General features: G+C 41.9%; 1 protein-coding gene across 5 annotated transcripts in view; it reads left to right on the plus strand.

Moving 5' to 3' along the window:
• LOC116430675 (uncharacterized) overlaps positions 1-22041 on the plus strand; it is a 129284-nt gene that overhangs the window by 82547 nt on the left and 24696 nt on the right. For 4 of the 5 annotated variants that reach the window (XM_076372249.1, XM_076372252.1, XM_076372250.1 and 1 more), the window contains exon 2: positions 11161-11463. In XM_076372249.1, the coding sequence (XP_076228364.1) occupies positions 11161-11463 (303 nt within the window). Of the gene's footprint in view, positions 1-8082; positions 9595-9697; positions 9969-11160; positions 11464-22041 lie in introns of those variants that run through there. The other variant, XM_076372253.1, reaches the window with a different exon arrangement.

Raw genomic sequence — 22041 nt, forward strand, 5'->3', positions numbered from 1 at the left:
TCTAAACGAAACTTCGCAATGTATGAAACATTTAAATAAAATAGCTTTGTTGATTCATTCACCTGTGAACTATCGTTAAAGTTCAAACAATGTCATCAATATCTCATCGGAAAACGTTGAATATCTCCAGTGAAAAACTTTCGAGTTAAACGTCAAACTTTCTAGTTTCCCTGCGTTAAATCAAATGACGAGAGTCACCTCTGCGAAGGGTTAAAACAATACCGCGAGCGACGCATAAATAACGTCCAATTGAAACGAAAAAATATCCAGTCGAATATTAACTTTTATTTCCCTTCTTAGTACAAAATTCGGATGTGTGGAAAATCGAATAATTTCAACCCTTTGCAGTCCGAAGTGCTCTTGGTTTCTCACTTTGAGGTTCAAATAAAGAGGTAAAAATAAAAAAGGTATATTTTGATAAATGTAACTTTATTTTTCTTGTTAGTACAAAATTTGGACGCGTGGAAAATCGAATAATTTTAGAGTAGTTTCTTTAAGATTCATTAAAATATTTAATATTACAACTGGTTCAGTATTGGAGCCTACAGAGTTCAAAGGGTTAATCCAATAAACCATGAATTAAACGCCCGCGCAGTGTTTTGGCCGTTCGGTTGAGTCACGGTGAGCAACGTCCCGAGAATCGTAGATCAGTATTGGACCGAGCTGAAGTTGGCTGTGCGTCAGTGCCGCCTGGATACATCTCAGCGTCGCGTCGTGTCGCGTCGCGTGCGCGCGTTGTACGCGCAAATGTCTCCTTCAACCTTTCATTCTCGTCCGAGCTGCGTATCTGCATTAAAATAACGGCACTTCGGCTACGACACAGACGGCAGTCGCCTAACGTGACTCTACGGCTTCGACCTCGAACCCACGCGGCCTCGTAGTCGACGGCCTGCCTTCTCTCGCGCTCGCATTAGAATAGGAGAGCAGATAAAGCGTGAATTATTGCCGCGATTGCATTCGTATCGATTCCCCGTGTGTGTTAGCGTGTGCGTGTTCATCTCTTTGGACGCGTACGCGTGTACGTACACACGCTCACGCATCTTAACCCTTTGCGGACGAAGATGTTATTCGAAATATACGAAACATTCGGCAGATGAAGTTAAATTATACATCGATTGCTTGAATAATAGACAGAAAGGAAATTATACACTGATCTCTTGCTGTTTGAGTAATTGAATCATTTGTTTGCGACTTATTTTTCCAAGTATGGACAACACACTGTTGACCGGTAATTTTACACAGAAGCTATCATCAAGTGAAACAATGTAAATCTTTTATAGAACTTTTACTATTTTGCTTTTGCAATATTCTATATTGCTCTGCATCTCAAAAACTGAAATAGTTTTGACCTCTGTAGGCTCTAATATTGCACCAGTTATAATATTAAATACTTTAATGAATCTTAACACTAGAACTACTATTTAATACGATTAATATGCAATTCCTATAAAAATTGTAACAATAGATTATTTTCAGTTTCTTCAGACATTCATTATAGTACTGAAATGAAACTATTTATCTTCAAAATCATTTCGAATATTCAATGTTTCGAAGATATCAATAATTGCTAAACGAAAAAATCTACCCTAAAATTATTCGATTTTCCACACATCCAAATTTTGTATTGACAAGGAAAATAAAAGATTGAAAAATGTTACAGCATTTCTAATTTTCGGTAGGAATACTACAAAAATTAGTTGCAGTTGCTGATAGATTACAAACAACCTGGAGTGCTAAGGGTTAACCCTTTACGAATGTCGATATTCCGGCGAGATGAAATTTTCATATTTCGAAAACTAAGTCACAAAAAAAATGATTTAATTACTTGAATAATAAGAGATCAGCACGTAGTTTCCTTTTGTTCTGTCAATTATACAACTGATATATAATTTAACTTCATCTGCTGAAGGTTTTGTACATTTCAAAGAATCTTCGTCCGTTAAAATGTTCATTCACGAGTCTGAGACGTTACTGTAAGGCAAAGGGTCAATCGTTCTGTATAGAGTGATACATTTCGAAGTAATCTAATCGTAATGCAACAAGATTATCAATGTGTGAAAGACATCATTCAGAATTTTGGGATGGAAACGTGGCACGTATTTCCAGCGCGAGTGGTTAATACATACGCATGTTCCTCCCCCCTCTTTCCTTCACTGAACGTCTGCGATCCGATGAGAAAGAGTTCCATTCGCCGCTCATTCGTCTGTTCTTTGGTCTCGTACGTTTAGTGTGCCAAGGAACTTTCTACGGAGGCTCACCAAGACGCTCCGCGGATAATAATAGAACGTGTATAGTAATAACGTTGATAACCTGCGGTATGGAAAACCGTGGATAACGGAAAAGTACTATCAGAGTCGACGACATGGGGTTTTGATCCTGACTTCAAGTTGTACTCGGTTCACACTTGGTGGTTCTACGGTAATGAGATCCTTGGAGTAATATAATTCGTGGGTAGTTCGATTTAGTTGAACACAGTGGACTGAATATGGCAACATCAGATTTTAATCCTTTGATGGAAGGTGACCCTAAGTCATTTGATTTGACGCAGAACTATGAAACATGATGTTTAACCCTTTGCACTCGAGGGTTTCGTTACAGAGCAACGAGAAATTTTAAAATTTGTCATCACAAACTGTAAAATTTTGTTATTAAATATATTATAACATTTATGTCCATAATCGATAGAAAACAGATATGGACCACGATATGGGTTTGAGTGACATTTGAACTTTTCACTTAAATTTTTTCATTATTTCATATTGCATTTACAAAAGTTTCATTGGATTTTTAAAGTTTGGGCGCTATAAAGAAAAACAGTAACATTTTAATCGTTCCTTTTATTCTCATAAGTGACTGAGTCGCATCGTGGTGATTCGTTACAAAAACACGTGGTACGGTTACGGTTAATGTTGAAATTGTATAATGACTTGATACGTGAAATATTGGAAAAAATAAAAGTTTGTTGATCTGTACCTCAGAACTCTTTGCTAGTTGACGTTCCAAGATGGCGGCCGATGGTCGAGTAACTCACCTGAATGCACGCCAGTTTGTTAGGTTACTCATATAGCTTGAAACACGGGAATATTCCTATTAACCTTTTGCACTCCCGAGGCGCCTCTAATTCACCAAATGATTTGACACAGCAAAACTGTAAACTTTGATATTTAATATTAAACTTTGTATAATGCATCAATGTACGAAATATCGAAAGAAAATAGTTCCTTCCTCAATGCATGTGAGATTTCTCAATTCAATCTAAGAAAATGTTGTCTGTATTTCATTAGAGAATATTGAACATTTCCGGTAAAAAACTTGTGCAGTGCCAAGGGTTAAAAGTACACGTAGTGGCATTGAGCGGAACATGTTTTTCGACAAATTGTTATTATGAATATTCAGCGATCAACCCGTTTCAACCTGCTACATGGAAATGGTAGTAGTCGACAATGATGCATTATGCACCGCGAATACTGAGAAATAATTATACAACCGTGTTTTCGTTGTATCGATGGCGGAAGTAAACAGACGACGTGCCGCGGCGAGGAAGTTTACAGTGCGAACGCGGGAATGCGTTATCGTCGAGGAAGTTTTCAGAACTTGTGCACAAAACCATGCGTGTGCGGCAGGATTAAGGCGAGCAGTGTCTCAAGCTTCAACCCTTCGTCGAAGATTCTTCGAATCGTGCAGAACCTTCAGCAGATGAAGCTAAATTACATATCGAACCCTTGCCCTATTTATTTTTCAACTATGCTCGACGCTACTTTGTCGTTAATCGTTTATCGAGACAAATTTTAGGTGTATTCTACGCCTATGAATCTCTCGACCCTTAGCACTCCAGGTAGTTTTGTAATCTATCAGCAGCTGCAACTAATTTTTATAGTATTCCTAGCAAAAATGAGAAATGCAATAACATTTCTTCGATCTTTTATTTTTCTTGTTAATACAAAATTTGGATGTGTGGGAGATCCAGTAATCTTAGAGTAATTCTAAGTTTATTCATTAAAATATTTAATAGTATAAATAGTGTCATAGTCGAGCCTACAAAGTGCAAAGGATTAAAACCTTCACACATTATAAAGCAAGTTAATTGCTCAAATAACAGCAATAACAGACACATGCTAATCTCTTGCTGTCCAAGTAATTGAATCATTTGCCCGTGACTTACAAACATGAACGATCTCGAAACGTCGACATTCGTCCGCAAAGAATTAACGCCTTGCGGACGAAGATCCTTCGAAATGTACAAGACGTTTAACAGACGAAGCGAAACTATCTATCGATTGCTTAACCGATAGAAAAGAAGGAAACTTCGCGTGGTCTCTTGTTGTTCGAGTGATTAAACCATTCGTTTGCGACTTCCGAATACGAACATTTCATCTCGCCGAAGTGTCGACATTCGTCCGCAAAGAGTTAAAGTACAAGATACCTTTCCAAACAATAAAATTCCAACTCATATTTAATCATTATCTCCAAAAGCATCTTTCACAATCCAACAGCGTACCGCCTCGACAAAGCAAATAGCGATCGACTCGCAGATCGTAGTGTCTCGACACCGCGAGAACGATCGAATCGATCGCAGAGGGTAATCCGTCACCATCGCCGGGCGTCGTATCGTCAAAAACGATCGCGATATCGCGCGACGCGGCAGCAGCAGCCGCCGCCGCCGCGTAAATTCACCGTGGCCCGTAACTACGTACACAATTTTCGTTCGAGTCTCGTCGTCGTGTTCGCTGCCCTCTCCCTCTGTCTCTCTCCTAGCAGCCCCCCCCCCCTTCTGGTCTCGTCCGCTCATCTACCCGCGCGCATTCTCCGTCCTTTTTTCCTGCATCTGGATCACGTTGCATTGTTCGCCGCTCGGCCAGCGGATATACAGAAGCGAAATGGCAGGAGAAGCCCGAAAGAAAGAAGATCCAGAAGAAAAGGAGCAAGAAGGTAGAAGCCGTTGGACGGAGAAAAACGGTCGGCAGCGGGGGGCGGTGCGCGGAGGGGGTTGTCGGCGGTACGAGCGGCGGGGAAAGGTAGAGAGGCACGGTAGCGATGGAAAGAGAGGTAGAGCGAGGACAAAGACAAGTAGAAAGGGACGGACGACGACGGATCGAGCGAGAGGGACGCAGAGAAGGACGGAAAACGCAGAAAGAGTATGGGGGCTAGAGAGGTATAGGTGTTTTTCTTCCAAAGGGGACTTTGTACGCTCGTCTTGGCAGTGGCACGACGCCGTGTAGGAATCGGCCCGCGCACGCTTCCACGGCGGCGAGGGGGGGGACAAACGAGTTGTCAGTACCCCGAGAGAGTTGGGGTCGCGTTGGTGGGGCAAAGCGGCGAGCGGGTAAGCCGTTAGGGGGAGCGGAACGGAGCGGATAGACGGCGGGACGGGACGGAGGGGGTCGAGGGTGGGGGAGTCTCGAACACGACACAAGGAAGGATAGAATCGAGTCGTGCCGGCACGATGGTGGGGATTCCCGGCGAGGAGGAGAAGGGCGTCAGCTGCGTAGAGGTAGCTGAAGTGGGGCCAGGGGGCAAGGGAAGCGATTGGAACGAGGAGAGCTGAGTCATAGCGCTGTTGCCACGTCTTCGCCGGCCTCGTTGAGGCGTCCCAACGCTGCCGCTTGCGCGACGTTTGCGGCTTATGTCAGTGTCGTCTGCCGAGAATGGTACTGTTCCCGAAGACTTTTCCTACCTTTTTACGCGATCTCGCGCAGACCGGCACACCCCAATTTCAAACGATTCGTTCCCGAGCGAATATTTGCGGACACGAGCCGTTACAGGAGTGTCTTTGTTGTTTTCGGTCGCTAACGGATGTAGCACGCCACTCGTTCGTGGAAGATCCTAGGATGCGTCGAGAGGGAAATATTTTTATAAACGGTTTACCTCTTGTTTAGACGCGTGTTAGCGTACGGTGGGACGAGGAACGATTCCGGATAAAGAATCAAGCTTTCCAGCGAGTTCTTTGTCGTTCGTTAACACTAGTACCGATCACTTAACACTGGAACTACCGAGCACTTGAAGCGTATTTATGAAATGGCTTTGTGGAAGCTGAAAGCGTGGATTTCAGGTCTCGGTTGGCTTGTATTTCGGTTTAGGTATTACTTAATCAGCTTGTTCAGTCATTTTTCTGAGGTATTCGTACCTCTTCAGTAATCGCAACAGAAATAAATCAAGGAATGAGTATATTTTGACTCGTCTGATATTTCTAGTGTTAGACTTTTACAAATTTCTTTATGAAAATCATAAGCGTGTTTATTGAGATTTCAATTTTACTGAATCAATTCCGTTAATAATTTCTCATAGGAGTATACCTTTTCAGCAATCGCAAAAGCGGAAATCAGAAATAAGTCATTCTGACCCATCTGGTAGTTCCAGTGTTAAACGAATCTCTCTTATTAGCTGGGAACTCCCCGGAGACCTGCGGAGCCGCCCAGGGTCTTCGTAGAGCTGGACAGTTTTTTCGATTTGGAAAGATTCAAGGCGGAATCACGCCGAGCGAGGGTGACCGGGAAAAGCCGAGGAACAAAAGCCTCCTTTCTTTGTTGTTATCCCGTAGCGCTCGTTCTGCATCGTGTTCCTTTTTATTCGCTGTTCTTGGCAGAATCGTAGAACCTCCCGCGTATTATTGAGGTTAAATCGACACACTCTCGTAGTTTCCAAGATCCACGGGAATATAAAGAATTATTCCGGCCGTGGACCTGGTTTCCCTCCGGCTTCAGCTTCTCCTACGCTTGAAACGTCGGTATATTTATAAAGTACTTATTTCGTACGCGTAAAATAAATATGGCGGGTGCACTCTCCGCGTCGTCCGCGTCGGCCGGATATCACGGTGCAGAAAAAAAAACAGCGAAAATTTCGAACCTCGATCTTTACGTAACACAACCGGGGGGAGGAGGAGGGCCACTCACTGATTTCCCGTAATGACGGCCCGACCGACGGAATTTGCAGTGGATTTCCGCGAATTAAAGAAAATTATTCGCTTCCGTTCGTTCGTTCGTTCGTTCGTTCGTTCGTTCGCTCGCTCGATCGCCGTTTCGTTTTTCCCATTTCTCGAATCGTCTAACGGTCGCGCGGTACAGGTGACGAATACGCGAAATTGTTGTGTGTCATGCGTGACACGTTAATTGATTTCTAGAAACGGAAAATTTCCCCGTCTCTCTTTCTCGCTTTCATTCTCGCGCACACATACTGGCCGGGAACTCTTAACCGTGGGCCGATGTATTGATTTCCTGTACGTCTACCATTTCAAACGTAGAAAAGACAAACGACCGTCCGAGCGGATGCCACCGCGGTGGGTCATGAGATTCGTTTTCCCGTGGAGAAAATAATATATATTCTCTTCTCTCCGATATACATGCTTTAAGCACGTGCTAACGAGAGAGAGAGGCACATCTAAAATAACAGTTCCTCGATTCCACTACGTTACCGACATCGTTTACCGAGTTTCACTGAAAATTCGAGACGCCCAGCTTTATCCCCTGGACAGAGGAATGGCGTACAAATTCGAGAGAGATCACTCAACGTCAAAATGAAGAACGTCACACACTCTGATCATGCTAGTACCACTAATCCCTCGACACAGTAGATGCGTATCCGTTCGTGGACCTGCTCGAATATTCTTAAAATGGCCGATTCGTTACCGATCACAGGAGAACGTTCTCGTGACGTGCGCCTCTACGGCGTTATCATTCTGCTGCGCCGAGGAGAGGCCCCTTTCCCGTCCTTTACGAAACATCTAAAAACTCTGACCTAGAGACTTGAAATTTATGGAAAGTCATGCTAATGTTCCTCTCGCATGGAGGCGACTCGGCTCGCCGTGCTTCGTGGAGAGAAACGAAGGAATTGAGCCTGGGAGCGAGTCTGCCGAAGTAAAATTCCTCGACAAGCGGCGGGCAGGGGTTCTGGAGGGGAATGGGTACGGTTTGCGGCTCGCTCGCCAGCCAGAGCCACCGTGGCACTTGGTTCCCCCCACCACCGTGGCCTTCTATCTTATTTCTTCTCCTCTCGTCCCTCCCCTCTCACCCGCTTTCACTCATGTATGCCACAGAAAAGGACGTTCGATGCGATGCCGCCGCCGCCGCCGCCGCTGGTGTGCGCGGCTTTTCAGCGGCTCGATGGTGTGCGTGCGCCGCGGCGGCGCGCTGGCGCGCAGCGCGTTTCACGCGGGGCTCTGTGTGGGAGAGGAAAACAAGAGGGGAGTCCCCGAGAACGAACTGGGTGGGATGAGAACTCTTGCGGCCACGACGCACAGAGCGCGATCGGTTCTCTTTCGTAAAATGTCACCGCAGAGAATAACGCTCGATACGATAATCGTTTTACGAATAAATACATCGTCACGCCTCCCGCATTTTCACTGATTCTCATATTCTCAGAATATTTCTGGTCACCGTCGACAGCGTTGTTCTAGTCTATCACGTATCGAAACCGAATGAATCCGTTCCCTTTTTGACGAGACGAGAATTTTTGGATAGACACACTCCACAAGACACACGTTTCGGTAAAATCCACCATGGACGGATTCGCGCTGTTCACAGTCGGAACCATTCGCGACGACGCGTGGAACGTGGCGTGTGAACGGCGTATCGCGCACGGATGGCACTAACGCTGTCGCAGTAGCCATTTTCGTGAGAGCGATAATCTTCCAGAGGATGTGTGCGCTGTGAAATTCTCGCAACTCTGTCTCAGCGTTCTCTTCCAGGCTCTTTTTTCTCTTTTTTTTTTGTCTTTTTTCGCAAGGGGAATTTCGAATTCTCGTCACCTCGGATGGATCGTTCTAGAGAGTAAATTGTTCTTGGAACGAGACAACATCTCTTCCTACGGTTGTGATCCAATTCGTTTCGACACGGCGAATAAACGTGTTCGAAATGCTCGAGCGAGGCGAAGTGCAACGAGAGAAGATAAAAAACCGTTATACAAAGACGAGCAGTCCTTCCCGTGCCCCTTTCTCGCCATCGAATCACACGGCATATGGAAGAAGGGACCACGCCCCATTCCGTAGCGTCCCGACATATCACGATACAAAAAGTGTGCTCTCGGGTGTATCGTGATAAACGAACAAACGTCTTTCTTCCCCGTTTTTTCTCTTGTGTGTTTCGTCTCGCTTTTGTTTTTTTTACTCGCTGTCTTTTTTTGTATTTTTTTTTTTTTTGGTTTCTGTTTGTTTTCTTTATACGAAAGAGATCCAGCGTTCCTCGATTTTTGCAACGGCCTAGCAGAGAGAACAAACTTTCCGCGGTTTATAATCCAAGCGAACTTAATCCAAGGTGCCGCCCAGGTTCTCCGCGCATTCTCTATCGCGTGTGATTACCGTTGCCTGTGTGAGCGTGTACAGAGAACAAACAACGGATTTTTCTAATGCATCTTTCGTTGATGTATTATAGGCTGCGTGTGTAATCCGGGATTTGAGAGAGAGAGAAAGAAAAAAACGAAAAAGATTCTCCTCGGAAGAACGCACAAGGAAATACGTGCGACTCACGCGAGATTAGACGAACAACTCCCCGAGATACTCCGAAACCGTTGCAGCCTTTGCGCTTGCGCGTAATGTTCTTCTCCCCGCCGGCCAATCGGGACGCTCGCCGCCCCACCATCGGCGCGGTCGCCCTACCTCACCTAGTAAGCCCGTTTCTACTACTGTCGAGCTTTCTGTACACAGGGTGTGCCAGAAACAACTTTGGCTCTTTGTTTTCTTTAATTTCGTCGAAATTCAATATCTCAGGGCTCTACAGGGTGAAAACAAGACGCGCTTTCTTTAAGTACACCGATCTGAAGTTGCAGCCGAGCAAAATATAAGGGCGATCACAGTTCTATGCTTGAAAACGATCGCTGTCCGTTCGGTAGATTCCACGAGGGAAAAAAAATACATTTCATGCGGCTCCGAGTAGTGTTCTGCGTAATGATCAATTATTTATCGTACGAGATACCTCATGCTGGAGATTGATGGGCGCGGTAACGTGAATTCCGATCCTCCAAATCCAGGTACATTGTCGGTACGTTTGATCACGTTTTCAATGTAATTATTATATGTGTTTTGCTTCGGCGTTACTCTTATTCGTGCCACAAAGAGGACTTAACAAAACGATCACGACATCTGCGTGCATTTTTTTCGTAGAAATCCTAAACCATTTTAGGCAGACCACCATCTGTGCTACGTCACAACTTCCGGCCATCGTTGTGTACCATAACCTTCACGTCTCTGAATGAATCTTACATTTCGTCGAATCCATTAGGTATCCTCCTGTCAAGCAATCGAATCTCAGTAAAACTTAAGTTGTAAACGACACTTTATTTACTTCTGATAGAAGGTACATGAAAATGGCCTGAAAAAGTAACTGTGAAGTGCCCTTAAAGCTACACAATACTGCAAAGGGATTAGCAAGTACAACTCTCTGTAATAATAATTCTACAAAATATTTAACAATAGAACTACTAAGCACTTAAACTGACTCTCCCAAATTTCTTTGTAGAACATATAACTTATTGACACTGGAACTACCAAATGGGTCAAAATTCCTAGATTCTTCTGCAGCTATTGAAAAGGAACAGATGCCTCTTAGGGAAATAAATAATGAAATTGATTTGAAAATTAAACTAAATTATAAGTCCATTGAAATCTCAACAGACACAATATTGGAGTTTCTACAGGACAATCAATCTAATTGAATTACTCGGTAGTTCTAGTGTTAGGATTTCAATTGATTCATATTTCAGTGTAGCTATTACTAAATCAGCTTCATTAACGATTTCTCAGGGAAGCATCTGTACCTTCTCAGTAATTGTATAAAAGGAAATCAGGAATCAAATCATTCTGACCCATCTGGTAGTTCTAGTGTCATTCATTGAGCAGTCTCACAGAGATCAGAATAAAAATAGTAAAACAAAGATGAGGCTAGCTAGAATATTCTTGAACGTGCGTCTAGTTTTATTTTCTGATAACACAATTTGATAAGAAACGTCAACGCCATTGTCTAATAGAATCTATGGTTCCAATAATGGGAGAACAACGTTTACAAACAATAAAATTCACCGAATTCAGATGCACCAAGTTATATGAGGACGCCATGACCGAAAGGGATGGAGTGGCACATAATGGATTCAAAATTGTTCATCTCAGTTCCCAGCGACTCAACTTTTACCGGAAGTTAATCAACGTTGATTAACGAGAAACTATTAATGTTCCAGGTATGGACGCGTGCAAAGCGTCAAGCTGCTGCCGCGGGGCGAAGAATGCCCCGTGGATGGAGGTACCGGTGGTTCCCTTGGAGAAGGCAACGAGGGTGGTTCCGGTTCCAGTTCTGGGAACGGTGGCAGTGGCGGGGGTAGCGGTTCCTCGAGCAGCACCGGGGGTGCCTCCGCGACGGTGGCGTTCATGGATATCAAGTCCGCAGCGAAGGCCCACGCGACTGAGCATACCTTGGACGAACGAGCCCTTACCACACAATACTACGAACCACAACATCTTCAGCACAGGTTTCCCTCGCACGGGTAAGTTCACTTATAATACACATCAGCGTGATATACAGGGTGTCCGGTACGACGGCGTTGGTACCGGCCAGAGAATAATTTCACGCTGAAAAATTAACACGTTGACTGCCACGGTGGTCACCGATGACCGGAGCATCCAAATCACTTGAAAACAATGTTAATTTGCTAGACTCCTAATGTTGAATGAGAATGTCTATTAGCATAACTAGATGGCAGTCTGACGTAAGCATTTCGATACCAAGTAATAAATAACTGCTGTGTTTTATCTTTACTACAGAAGAAGCGATACAAAAATCTCTGAACGTTTTCGTGGCAGTCAACGTGTTAATTGAACATGGGAAATAATATTTTTTACCTTGGTTTGTAGAGTAACTCTTTGATATGGAATATTATATTGTGGAGGACACCCTGTATATCAAGCACTGTTTTTAATTCTTATAGGGATTGGATTAATTCTTGTATACGATCTTGATGCATAGAATAAATGAATTGGTAAATTGGCAACGTTAATTTGAAACTGTTAACACTGGACCCATCAGAGAAATTGACTTTTTGAAATTTTTCTATAGAGACGCGGTAGTATTGAAATTTCTTTTGATTTACAATTCTTATCTGGGAGTTATCTGTTGTCTTTGTAATTATTGTGAAAAGAAGGAATCAGGAGTGGACAATTTTGACTTCTCTGGTGGTTCTAGTGTTCATAAATGATACTGTACTAATAATTAAACGGTATTTAGGACGATTTGCAACATAGAATCCACGTGTTCTCGGTGCTGTTTATATTTATTGAGTAATAAAGAGTTTAACTGATTTGGCAACACGACGTTTTATCAGTTTCTTTGCACAGGTGAAACCATTTTTAGTATAGCAATTCCTATACTTGTACGTGGGTTTTCCAGATTCTTAATCTTGGTCCGATTGATGTGAGATTTCACAAGTCCAATACAATGAAGGCTAAAAAGATTAGGTTTGTGTTTCAATGAGCGTGTCTTCCGTGTCTGAATAATCTGAAACTCGTTTGTTAAATACAAGTTTCTGTAAGAATGATACTAATATGTTATTTCATAAAATAGGTAGGAATATTATGGACACCCTGTATGGTTGAGATTATTATTGCATTATTTAAGTTATAATTGTACCGTCTACAATTCTTAATATGGGTCACCTTGTCTGACATCCAATTTGACAAAATGTCTCATTTGTTGGTGTTGTAATTATTCGTACACACGTAACATGGTCGAAAGTCAAGATATTTTTGCCACATATTAATGTCAATTATCATGATGAGTCATGTCGTGAGAATTAACTAAATCGTTTATTATATTATGCCATTCACAATGAAAAGTTTCACTGTCACATGAACAATTGAGATTCTTATAGTTCGACTTTATTTTTATAACTATTAAATTCCACTTGAAATTTAAGGTTAAAAATAAATTCAGCCGCCGTTCATAAAATATCCGAGCAAGATATTACGAAAAGATACATTAATCTGTACGACTGTTACAGTCGATAGGCATTTATGCCTTCGAGACACCAATTCTCTATATTTATTGAAAAAAAATAAGCATTGCTGTACAATCTGCGAGCAATTCATAAGAACCACGCGATTTTTGCTGATATCATTGGATATTGGATTGTAGTGATTTAGTATAACACCGAGTGCCATCGAAAAGCACCGCCATTATCGATACGTACCATTGATTGTATCAAATATGGATTCGAAGCAATATCAGATTTTTATTGAGTGTCGATTTTCTTTTCACTCACCGGCTACTTGAACGTAACGTATGCACAAATTTATTCATATGCATAGACATACGCAATCCTGTTATATATCTGAGAATTGTTACAACATATTTTTGCTTAGCGTTACAGCCAACGTTAATACGACATCGTAATTTCACAATATTTATTTTTATTTCAACCTGTCTATTATGCAAATCTCATGAAACGTTTATCAACACAAAAGTTATTTATCGCTTCAAGCACTTTTTCAATGTACAGTTACAAAGACACAACCAATATTTATAAGCTCATACCTGACGTTCAGTTTATAAATGTAAAATAATTTAAAATAACTCAAGGATAAAATATTTTTGAACGTCTGATTAATATTAATGTCAGTTATATAAAAATTAAACGCAACATTCAAAAAAAAGAAAGGTTTCTTTAATAATGTCTCCAAAGTGCGTAGTATGGAATCAGGTCTCAGAAGCTGAGAGCCATTGAATGGCAACCTGCAATCCTTAAAAGTTTTAAATTCTCAAATTACTTATATATTAATATTTCATAAAATAAACGTATAATAAAATAATATTTTGTATAATAAATATATAATAAAAGAATATTTTAACACTAGAACTACCAGATGGGTTAAAATGACTTGTTTCTGATTTCTCTTTTTACAATTACTGAGAAGATATAGATATTTCTACGAAAAATTATTAACGAAACTAATTAAGTGATAGCAAAACTGAAGACTCAATTGAAATCTCGATAAACGCACGCTTATGGTTTATACAGAAATTGGTGAAAGTCAGTTCAAGTGATCAGTAGTTCTAGTACTAATAACCTAATAAAATATTGCATTCTGCGTTGAAGATGCATATTAGGTAGAATAGAACAAAGACATCGTGAGAAATTTAATGTTCACAAGTATTTTCATTTCATAAGAAATTTCATTAATCGTCATTCCCAATTTAAATTCCTATCCGAATAAATTCGTAATAATTCGAATAAATTTAACACTAAAACAACCGAGCATTTAATACGATTGATACGTAATTTCTATAAAAATTGTAACAATAGATTATTTCCGGTTCATTGGATATTCATCATAGAACTCAAGTGAATCTATTTATTTCCAAAATCATTTCAAATATTCAATGCTTTTAAGGTATTAACCCTTTACACTCGAAAGTTTTTCACTAGAAATATTCAATATTCTCCGACGAAATACATATGATGTTCTTTGAAACTAATTAACGAGAAAACATATATAAATTAAAAAGGAAAGTTACTTTATTTCAATATTCCACATATTGATGCATCGTGCAAACCTTAATATTCTACATAAAACTTTATAATTTTGCAAATCAAATCAAGTGGTGACTGAGAGTCACAGGGTTAATAATTGCGAAACAAACAAATCGAAATCAGTCATTCAGACTGTTACAGTAGTTCTAGTGTCAATGCCCACAATTATTTTGATATAAGAAATTCCATTAATCGTCATATTCCCAATCTAAATTCCTACCCAAATAAATTCGTAACCATCGAAAATAACCACGCTGAAACTCAACATCCGACTGCCACTGTCTAGAATATCCTGCCACTGGAAAAATGTGATCCGACAGACGCGAGAACGTATTTTCCTGTTCCGTTTATTTTTCAGTGGGAGACGACCATGCTCGCCTTTTCACGGCAGTCGTACAATGGGCGCCATAATACAATTATACCGATATATATCGGCAGTCACGAGCCGCTCGCGTTAGTCCCTCGCACGAAATCGGATTCGTGGAAGTAAACAGGCCGATAATCGATCGAGGGGAGGCCGGTTATCGCCGTCTTCGTCCCGAGCCACGTTTAACGTGCGTTCCACTCGTAATCCGTGCGCGCTCGCCGCACCGTGCTACTTTTCGGACGTCGAAAACGTTTCTCCTACGCACTCGTTTTACCATCCCACGTGACACACAGACGGTGTACAGATGTGTATCGGCCATTCGCTCGCTGCCCCGGCTATTCCGGTCGCCGTACACGAATCACCTTACCCGCCGTGCGACTTTAGAAACGGCCCTAATGGTACTTTCTCTGTTCCGCCGCCGCGACGAAGAGAGGTTATGTCCACGCGACCCTGTCGTTCGTTCGCGGCTTCCCCTCGAATTCGATGATTTCAGGCTAGGCTCGAATGAAAATAAAGACCTCGATGCTCGCGCGAATGCTCGTCGCATACCTTACCCGCGCTCGCGACAGCGCCGCGTTTCCACGAAAAGTCAGGTGACCGTGACGACGTGGTCATTCGCGATGTTGCCATGTCTGACGCGCGACCGCGCCGTTGGACGCGACATGCGGAAAGGAAGAAGCGGTTTTAACTGTCAGTAACGTGTTTAAGAGATTACGAACCCCTCTTCGCGACGAACATTTATTTATCCTCCTAGTAGATTAGCCCATTCGAGACGGCGATTTTTTTCGAACACGGTCCACAGAGGCGAAATTCTGTCACGGGGTTTTTGAATTAAGTTTCTTAAAATCTCTAGACGATAGTCATAAAAACTCTATTTTCTTATTGTTGGTGAGTATGTTTATTTTGTTTCTCTATACCTTACAGATGCTATTAATTCAAAATAAGTCTTATCTCGACGACTACTTTACTTAGAATAATTGATAAATGCTCATTATAATTATTGCACATGTGTAACCGGTCTCGATTGGGTTAGGAGATTATTATTGCAAAGAATAGGAATGTTATTAGTCATATTATATAGTTGGATGTATAACCCTTAGCACTCCAGGTTGTTTTGTAATCAGCAACTGCAACTAATTTTTATAGTATTCCTAGCGAAAATGAGAAATGCTATAACATTTCTTCGATCTTTTATTTTCCTTGTTAGTACAAAATTTGGATGTGCGGGAAATCTAATAATTTTAGGGTAGTTTCTTTAAGATTCATCAACCCTGTGAGATCAAATGTCGTCATTTTTCATATTTGGAATACGAAGTTCTGAACAAACAATTGATTCGTTCAAATAACGAGAAATCAGTGATTAGTTTTCTCTGTCACCGACATTTACTTCCTCTGCGAATGGTTTTCAATACTTTAAAAAATCCTCGTCCGCAAAGAATTAAAATGTTCAATATTGTAACTGGTGCAATATTGGAGCCTACAGAGTTCAAATTAATAGTAGAACTGCCGAAGATTTAATACGATTAATATGTACTCTGTAAAAATTGTAGTACTCAAATGAAACTATTTATTTTCAAGATTATTTCAAATATTGAATGCTTTTAAAATATCAATAATTGTGAAATAAGAAGCAGTTTAGTATTAACACGTTGACTGCCATGGAAAGCTTCAGAGTTTTATGTCATTTTTTCTTTTGTAGCGGACATGAAAATAAATGATTATCGATTGTTTGGTACTACAATTCTTAGGTTACACTGTTATCTATTTATTTACGCTGTTGAACGTTTTTATTGGTTGACGGTTGTCTTAAGTATAATTATTTTCAAGTCATTTGGAAGCTCCGGTCCTTGTTAACATTAAGTTTTGCATAATGCATCAGTTTGTTAACATTAGAATTACCAGTTAAATTGACATTTTCAAATTCCTTATAGAAACTTCAAGAATACCTCTATTGAATTTAGAAGTTAAATGAATTTCTTTAATAATTTCTCAGAGAAACATTTGTCATCTTGTTAATAATTGCGAAGGAAAGACATCAGGTCATTTTGACCCGTCTGGTAGTTTTAGTGTTAAATGTTGAATAAAATATCTTAGTTTCTCAGTTTGCGCGTTATTTCTCGATAAGTTAGTTTAAAAAATGCTGTCTGTATCTCATCAGGAAACGTTGAAGATATCTAGTGAAAAACTTTCGAGTGCAAAGGGTTAATCGAAACAAGTCGCGATGAATGTTCGAAATAAATGAGTTGCAGCGTACGGTAATTGGACTTATGAAAATAAGAAAGGCAATTTGTAGTCTGGCGAATTAGCAGCTGTATGCTGACCGTTAACGAGAAACATGCCACATTCTTTTCCCCGCCATTTATCGGAGCGATACGAAATTATCGTCACAATTATCGAACAAATAGAGGTGTACGTCTGGCCACTGGTGACATCATTGTTTGCGCTTCTCGAATCGATAACGAGGTTTACGATTTGCATGCGAGTCATCGGCGTGGACTCGCGACAACATCTGTTTAAAATACATGTTGGAATTAATATCTTTCTTATTCCTTTGCCAGGAATTTTTATTGTCTAACTGAATCGTTCCTGAAGTCAGCCATGCCACCCCATAGGGGATGCTGAAATATTCAAGTCAGTACCCTTGGGCACCAACATTTTCCTATTTATTCGCTCAACGATTTCACTACAGTGTCATCCAAACTCTAATGATACAAGTTCTCTATGGATTTCGAATTTAATTCCCAGTGGCACTTCGAGAAACTCAATTTTGCAGAACTTATAAGATAAAGAAATTCAAGAAGCAATCATCATAAAGAATCATTCCAGTTTCTATTTCATTAACCCCTTGGCCTATGATTACTCAACTCTGATCGATACGGCTACTTTGTCATTAATAATTTATTGGAAAAAAAGACAAGTACTGAATTATATTTCCTTTTAAGTATAACAGTTGATTACAGAGGAGTAACATTTACTTCGAATTCGAATGAACTGAGTAACACATATAGAGTCATGTTGAAAATTTAAAATTTACTAAGTCAAGAAAATCATTTCGATTGTACGAATAGATTTTCAGAATGCTGAGTAATTTTTTCTAAAAAGAGAACGGCAAGCCAAGTATGTTTGAGAACCTGTGGTTCAACGCTAGGACTACCGAGCATTTAATACGATTAATATGTAATTCCTATAAAAATTGTAATAGATTATTTTCAGTTTCTTCAGACATTCATTATAGTACTGAAACTATTTATTTTCAAAATCATTTCGAATATTCAACGCTTCGAAGATATCAATAATTGCCAAACAAGAGAATCGAAACCAGTCATTTTGATTATTACGGTAGTCCTAGCGTTAACCTCACCGACGAAAAACGGACACTTTTCCTCGGCGGTGAACTTTCCGCGTCCGACAACGGAGCGCGAGCATCGAACGAAATTTACAGTCCCGCTCCGGCTGTTCGGCTATCGGCGGAGCGTACGCAAACACATTAACACGACCATGAAAATATCTTATCGGCCGCCATGATGCGTGTGCCAACTAGCATTTTATGGCGAACTTAAACACGAGATTCTAGGAAATCGTTCATACCGCCCGTCACAACAAAGGAGTCGCGTTGCACTTGCGCCGCGGGGGTGAACACCTTCGCGCAGGAACTTCCAAGGATGATGCGTCTAATAGACGGAGAACGGACCGACACGACGCGCGGATTTACGACGCGGTCGATGCTCGCCGCTCGATTCTCCCACGTTTCGAGCAGCCTTAAAAGACGACGCCATTTATTTTCAACTGGTCCGTAACGCTTCAACAATAATGGGACGCCGTTGCGACCGAAATTCTTCCGTTATCGTCGTGTACGACGCGCGTCACGTCGGCTCGGTATCGGGATTATCGCGCTCGATAAAGACACACGTTGTCGTTATCATCTACCATTTTCCTTCCAACGTGTCGTGTACTTTTCGAAAATAAATGTCACGCCATTGTTCGTCGAACGTGAACTTTGAAGTTGCGGAATTCGTGTTCGAATCGAACGTCGCGATCGGATCGGTGGAAGCAGTCGGTTTTCGGCGAAGAGGCATTCGCGAGGACGCGCGCGCGCGCGCGCGCTTCCCTGCGGAGATATCGCGTTACCCATCGGTCGCGTGACTGATACCGTATATCGTTTTGTCCTTCACACGCGAACCCACGGGCTGTGCGCTCGCTTGCAGATGTTTTTTCCAGATCGCGGCGGCGTGTTTTTTCGCTCGCCGGCGAGCACAACAGATCCTCGTGTCTAACGTGCGACAACCGAGGAAAACGGTACCGGCTCCTACGGCGTTCGTGTCGTTAAGCCGCCGTTCTTGTCCATCGTCGCGCGATAATTGCACGATTGTCCACGGTTCTTCTTATCGTGCACTTCTCTGCGTGCCACCGTTTCGTATACAAAATGTGTGTCCACCGTCTTCCTATTATTGTTCCCGGTAATCGAGCCATCAACTTTTAACCCCTCGCACTCGAACGTTTCCCGTTGGAAACATTTTACATTTTTTCACGAGGCAGCGACGATATTCTTTGAAACTAAGGGAAATCACAAGTACACTGAAGAACGTTATTTTATTACAATATTTCGTGTATCGAGGCGTTATACGAAGTTCAACGTTAAATATCGAAGTTTATAGTTTTACTGTGTCAAATTAGAAGGATTAATAAAAATAATGTTTTTGATCGAAGGTAGAAACACATATATATTCCTATAATGAAGATCAATCTGAAATTTTGAAATTTATCAATTGAACATTTTCGAATTGCATCAGTCGAACGGTCCAATCGAAAGGACACGAAGACGAGAGAAGAATTAATTGGAATCTAAGTGCAACTTGTACGAGATTAGTATCCCAGACGTCTCCAATTTGTCTTCCTTTTCGCAACGCGAGTCGCACACGCGCGAACTCTTTTACCGACCGAGTTTCCTTCGGTTACTGGTTGATTGGGCCGAGCAACGGGCGAAAGAAAAAATATTTTTATTCGTATCGCTTACAGCGGATTACTCAACGGTGTATCGGCTGACGAAAGTAACGTTGAACTTAATCGTCGCGCCGGGGAAAAGGAAAAGAAAAATCGTCGACGGTAAGGGACAGTTGCGTACGAATACTTTTTCTGCCCGGTGTGCATGACGTGGCTCAATGTGAGCCGTTCAACCGTATTTAACGCGATTAATGTCGCTCGTTCCGAGCGTGAGATTAAATTGCTGTAATCCGCGGGAGAGCAAAAAAGTTTTGTTTTTCTTTGATTTTTATCTTGCTTTACGCAACCCCGGAGCGATAATGTTAGTTCCAGTGGTACACTATTCAATAATAATAATGGATTCGAGAGAATTTCGCTGGCGACTTGAAACCGAACACGTTCGCCGCGGCGAGAGTCCGTTTAACGTCGAATTAAAGGAATCTAGGAGACTTGGCGGTACATTTATTAAATATACACCAAACATTAACGTGATCTAATAATTAGAATACCTCGATACAATGCCATAAAGATTATATTCTTTAAATGGTACCTCAACGCAATTGCAAATAATTTTTAGTAAGGATACGTGTTCGTTTCGGTGACCGTATCACCGATCGAAATCTTTTGAAATTCATTGAAAAATTCACTGGATATTTCTATGAAACGATCCATGCATTCCACTAAATCTGTCGTTTCCTTCAATTTTACACGTTTCTCGATGCACCCGTTCCATTCTCGTTTTTATCATTTTCTTACTGTCCTCGCCTAAGCGAACCTCTCCGCGCGTTACGATCCAAAATCCGCCGTTGTTACATCACCGCGCCGTCGTTATCGTATCAACGGCCAATTTCTCAATCTCGCGACATTCGCGCGAGTTACGTTACGCTGAAGGTGGACTGGCCGTTGATTCGTACACAAATCGCGTTTTTCCACGGTAGCGCGGAACGGAACGGAACGGCTCGCGTCGCGTCGGTGTCTCGCGAAAACGCGTTGTCGCCAGCGATAACGGTGAAATCTGGAATTCGAAACGCGAATTGCCGCCGGTGGACCCCGATAACGAACGTTCGTTAACGTCCGTTTCGTTTCTTATGTAACGATCCCCATCGGAGGTCGGTTTTCTGCGAGACACGTTCGCGACACGTTCGTCGTTCATCCGGCACGCGAGAATTCGCGTTTCCCCTTTATTTTCGGCCATTTCGAGCACAACGGCGGCCGTAAACTAGGAAGGAATATTATTTCGTAGGTAATATCATCCGGGTAAGGGTTCTCTTGTAAATTGTACCCGCGCGAAACTCGATTATGCAAATGGCCGACGGCCGCCACCGCGCTCGAAACGAAAGGTGTGTCCCGGGGCCGGACAAAGGCGATTCCAATGAGGCAAACAGACGAAAAAAGAACGCGGGAACGGGAAGAAAAAACGAGGAGAGGAGAGAAGGATGTCGCCTCTGGTTAACGGAAAATTTCTCCGTGGCCGGGGCACGCGTAAAAGTCTCTCTCGTTCGGCCGATGGGCTCTCTCGCATGGCAACGTCCCGTTTTCTTCTCCGCGCGCGCCGCTCCGCGCCGCGCCGCGCCGGGGCAAACAAGATCGTTCGAGAAACGGCCACGCGTAATCCAGCCTTTAAAGAAATTCAGGTCGGAGTTTCACAGGAAGGTGAGAGATAAGCACCGGTGACCGTATGGTAACGGAATGAACGGGAGGAGGCGTTGGGTGAAAGGCTGCCGATTCTTCGACGGGATTACGCTGGTGTGCGCGCGTGTCCGTTCGCCGGACACCTACAGCCTCTGGCAAAAGTTTCGGCCACGGATTTCGCTGGGAAGTCTCGTGGGAATTTCTCAATTTTTGGAACTTAACCCCTTGGCCTATGATTTCTTTCTCAACTCCGATCGATACGGCTGCTTTGTCGTTAATAATTCGTTGGAAAGAGATCAATTATAAGCATATGTTATGCATATATTTCCTTTTAAGTGTAATAGTTGATTGAGGAATAATGTTTACTTTGAATTCGAATGAACCGAGTAATGTTTGTCGAATCACGTTGAAAATCTTCACCACGATTCATATTTCTGAGAGAATATGATTTTTCTAGTTGAAGCTTAAATTTTCATTGAATTCGATGACATTTACCTCTTGTTCGACGACGAAGAGACATCTGGTAAATATTTGTGGGTCAGTTTAGTAAGAAATGAAAG

Source organism: Nomia melanderi, chromosome 11 (assembly GCF_051020985.1).
Source record: "Nomia melanderi isolate GNS246 chromosome 11, iyNomMela1, whole genome shotgun sequence".
Taxonomy (NCBI): domain Eukaryota; kingdom Metazoa; phylum Arthropoda; class Insecta; order Hymenoptera; family Halictidae; genus Nomia; species Nomia melanderi.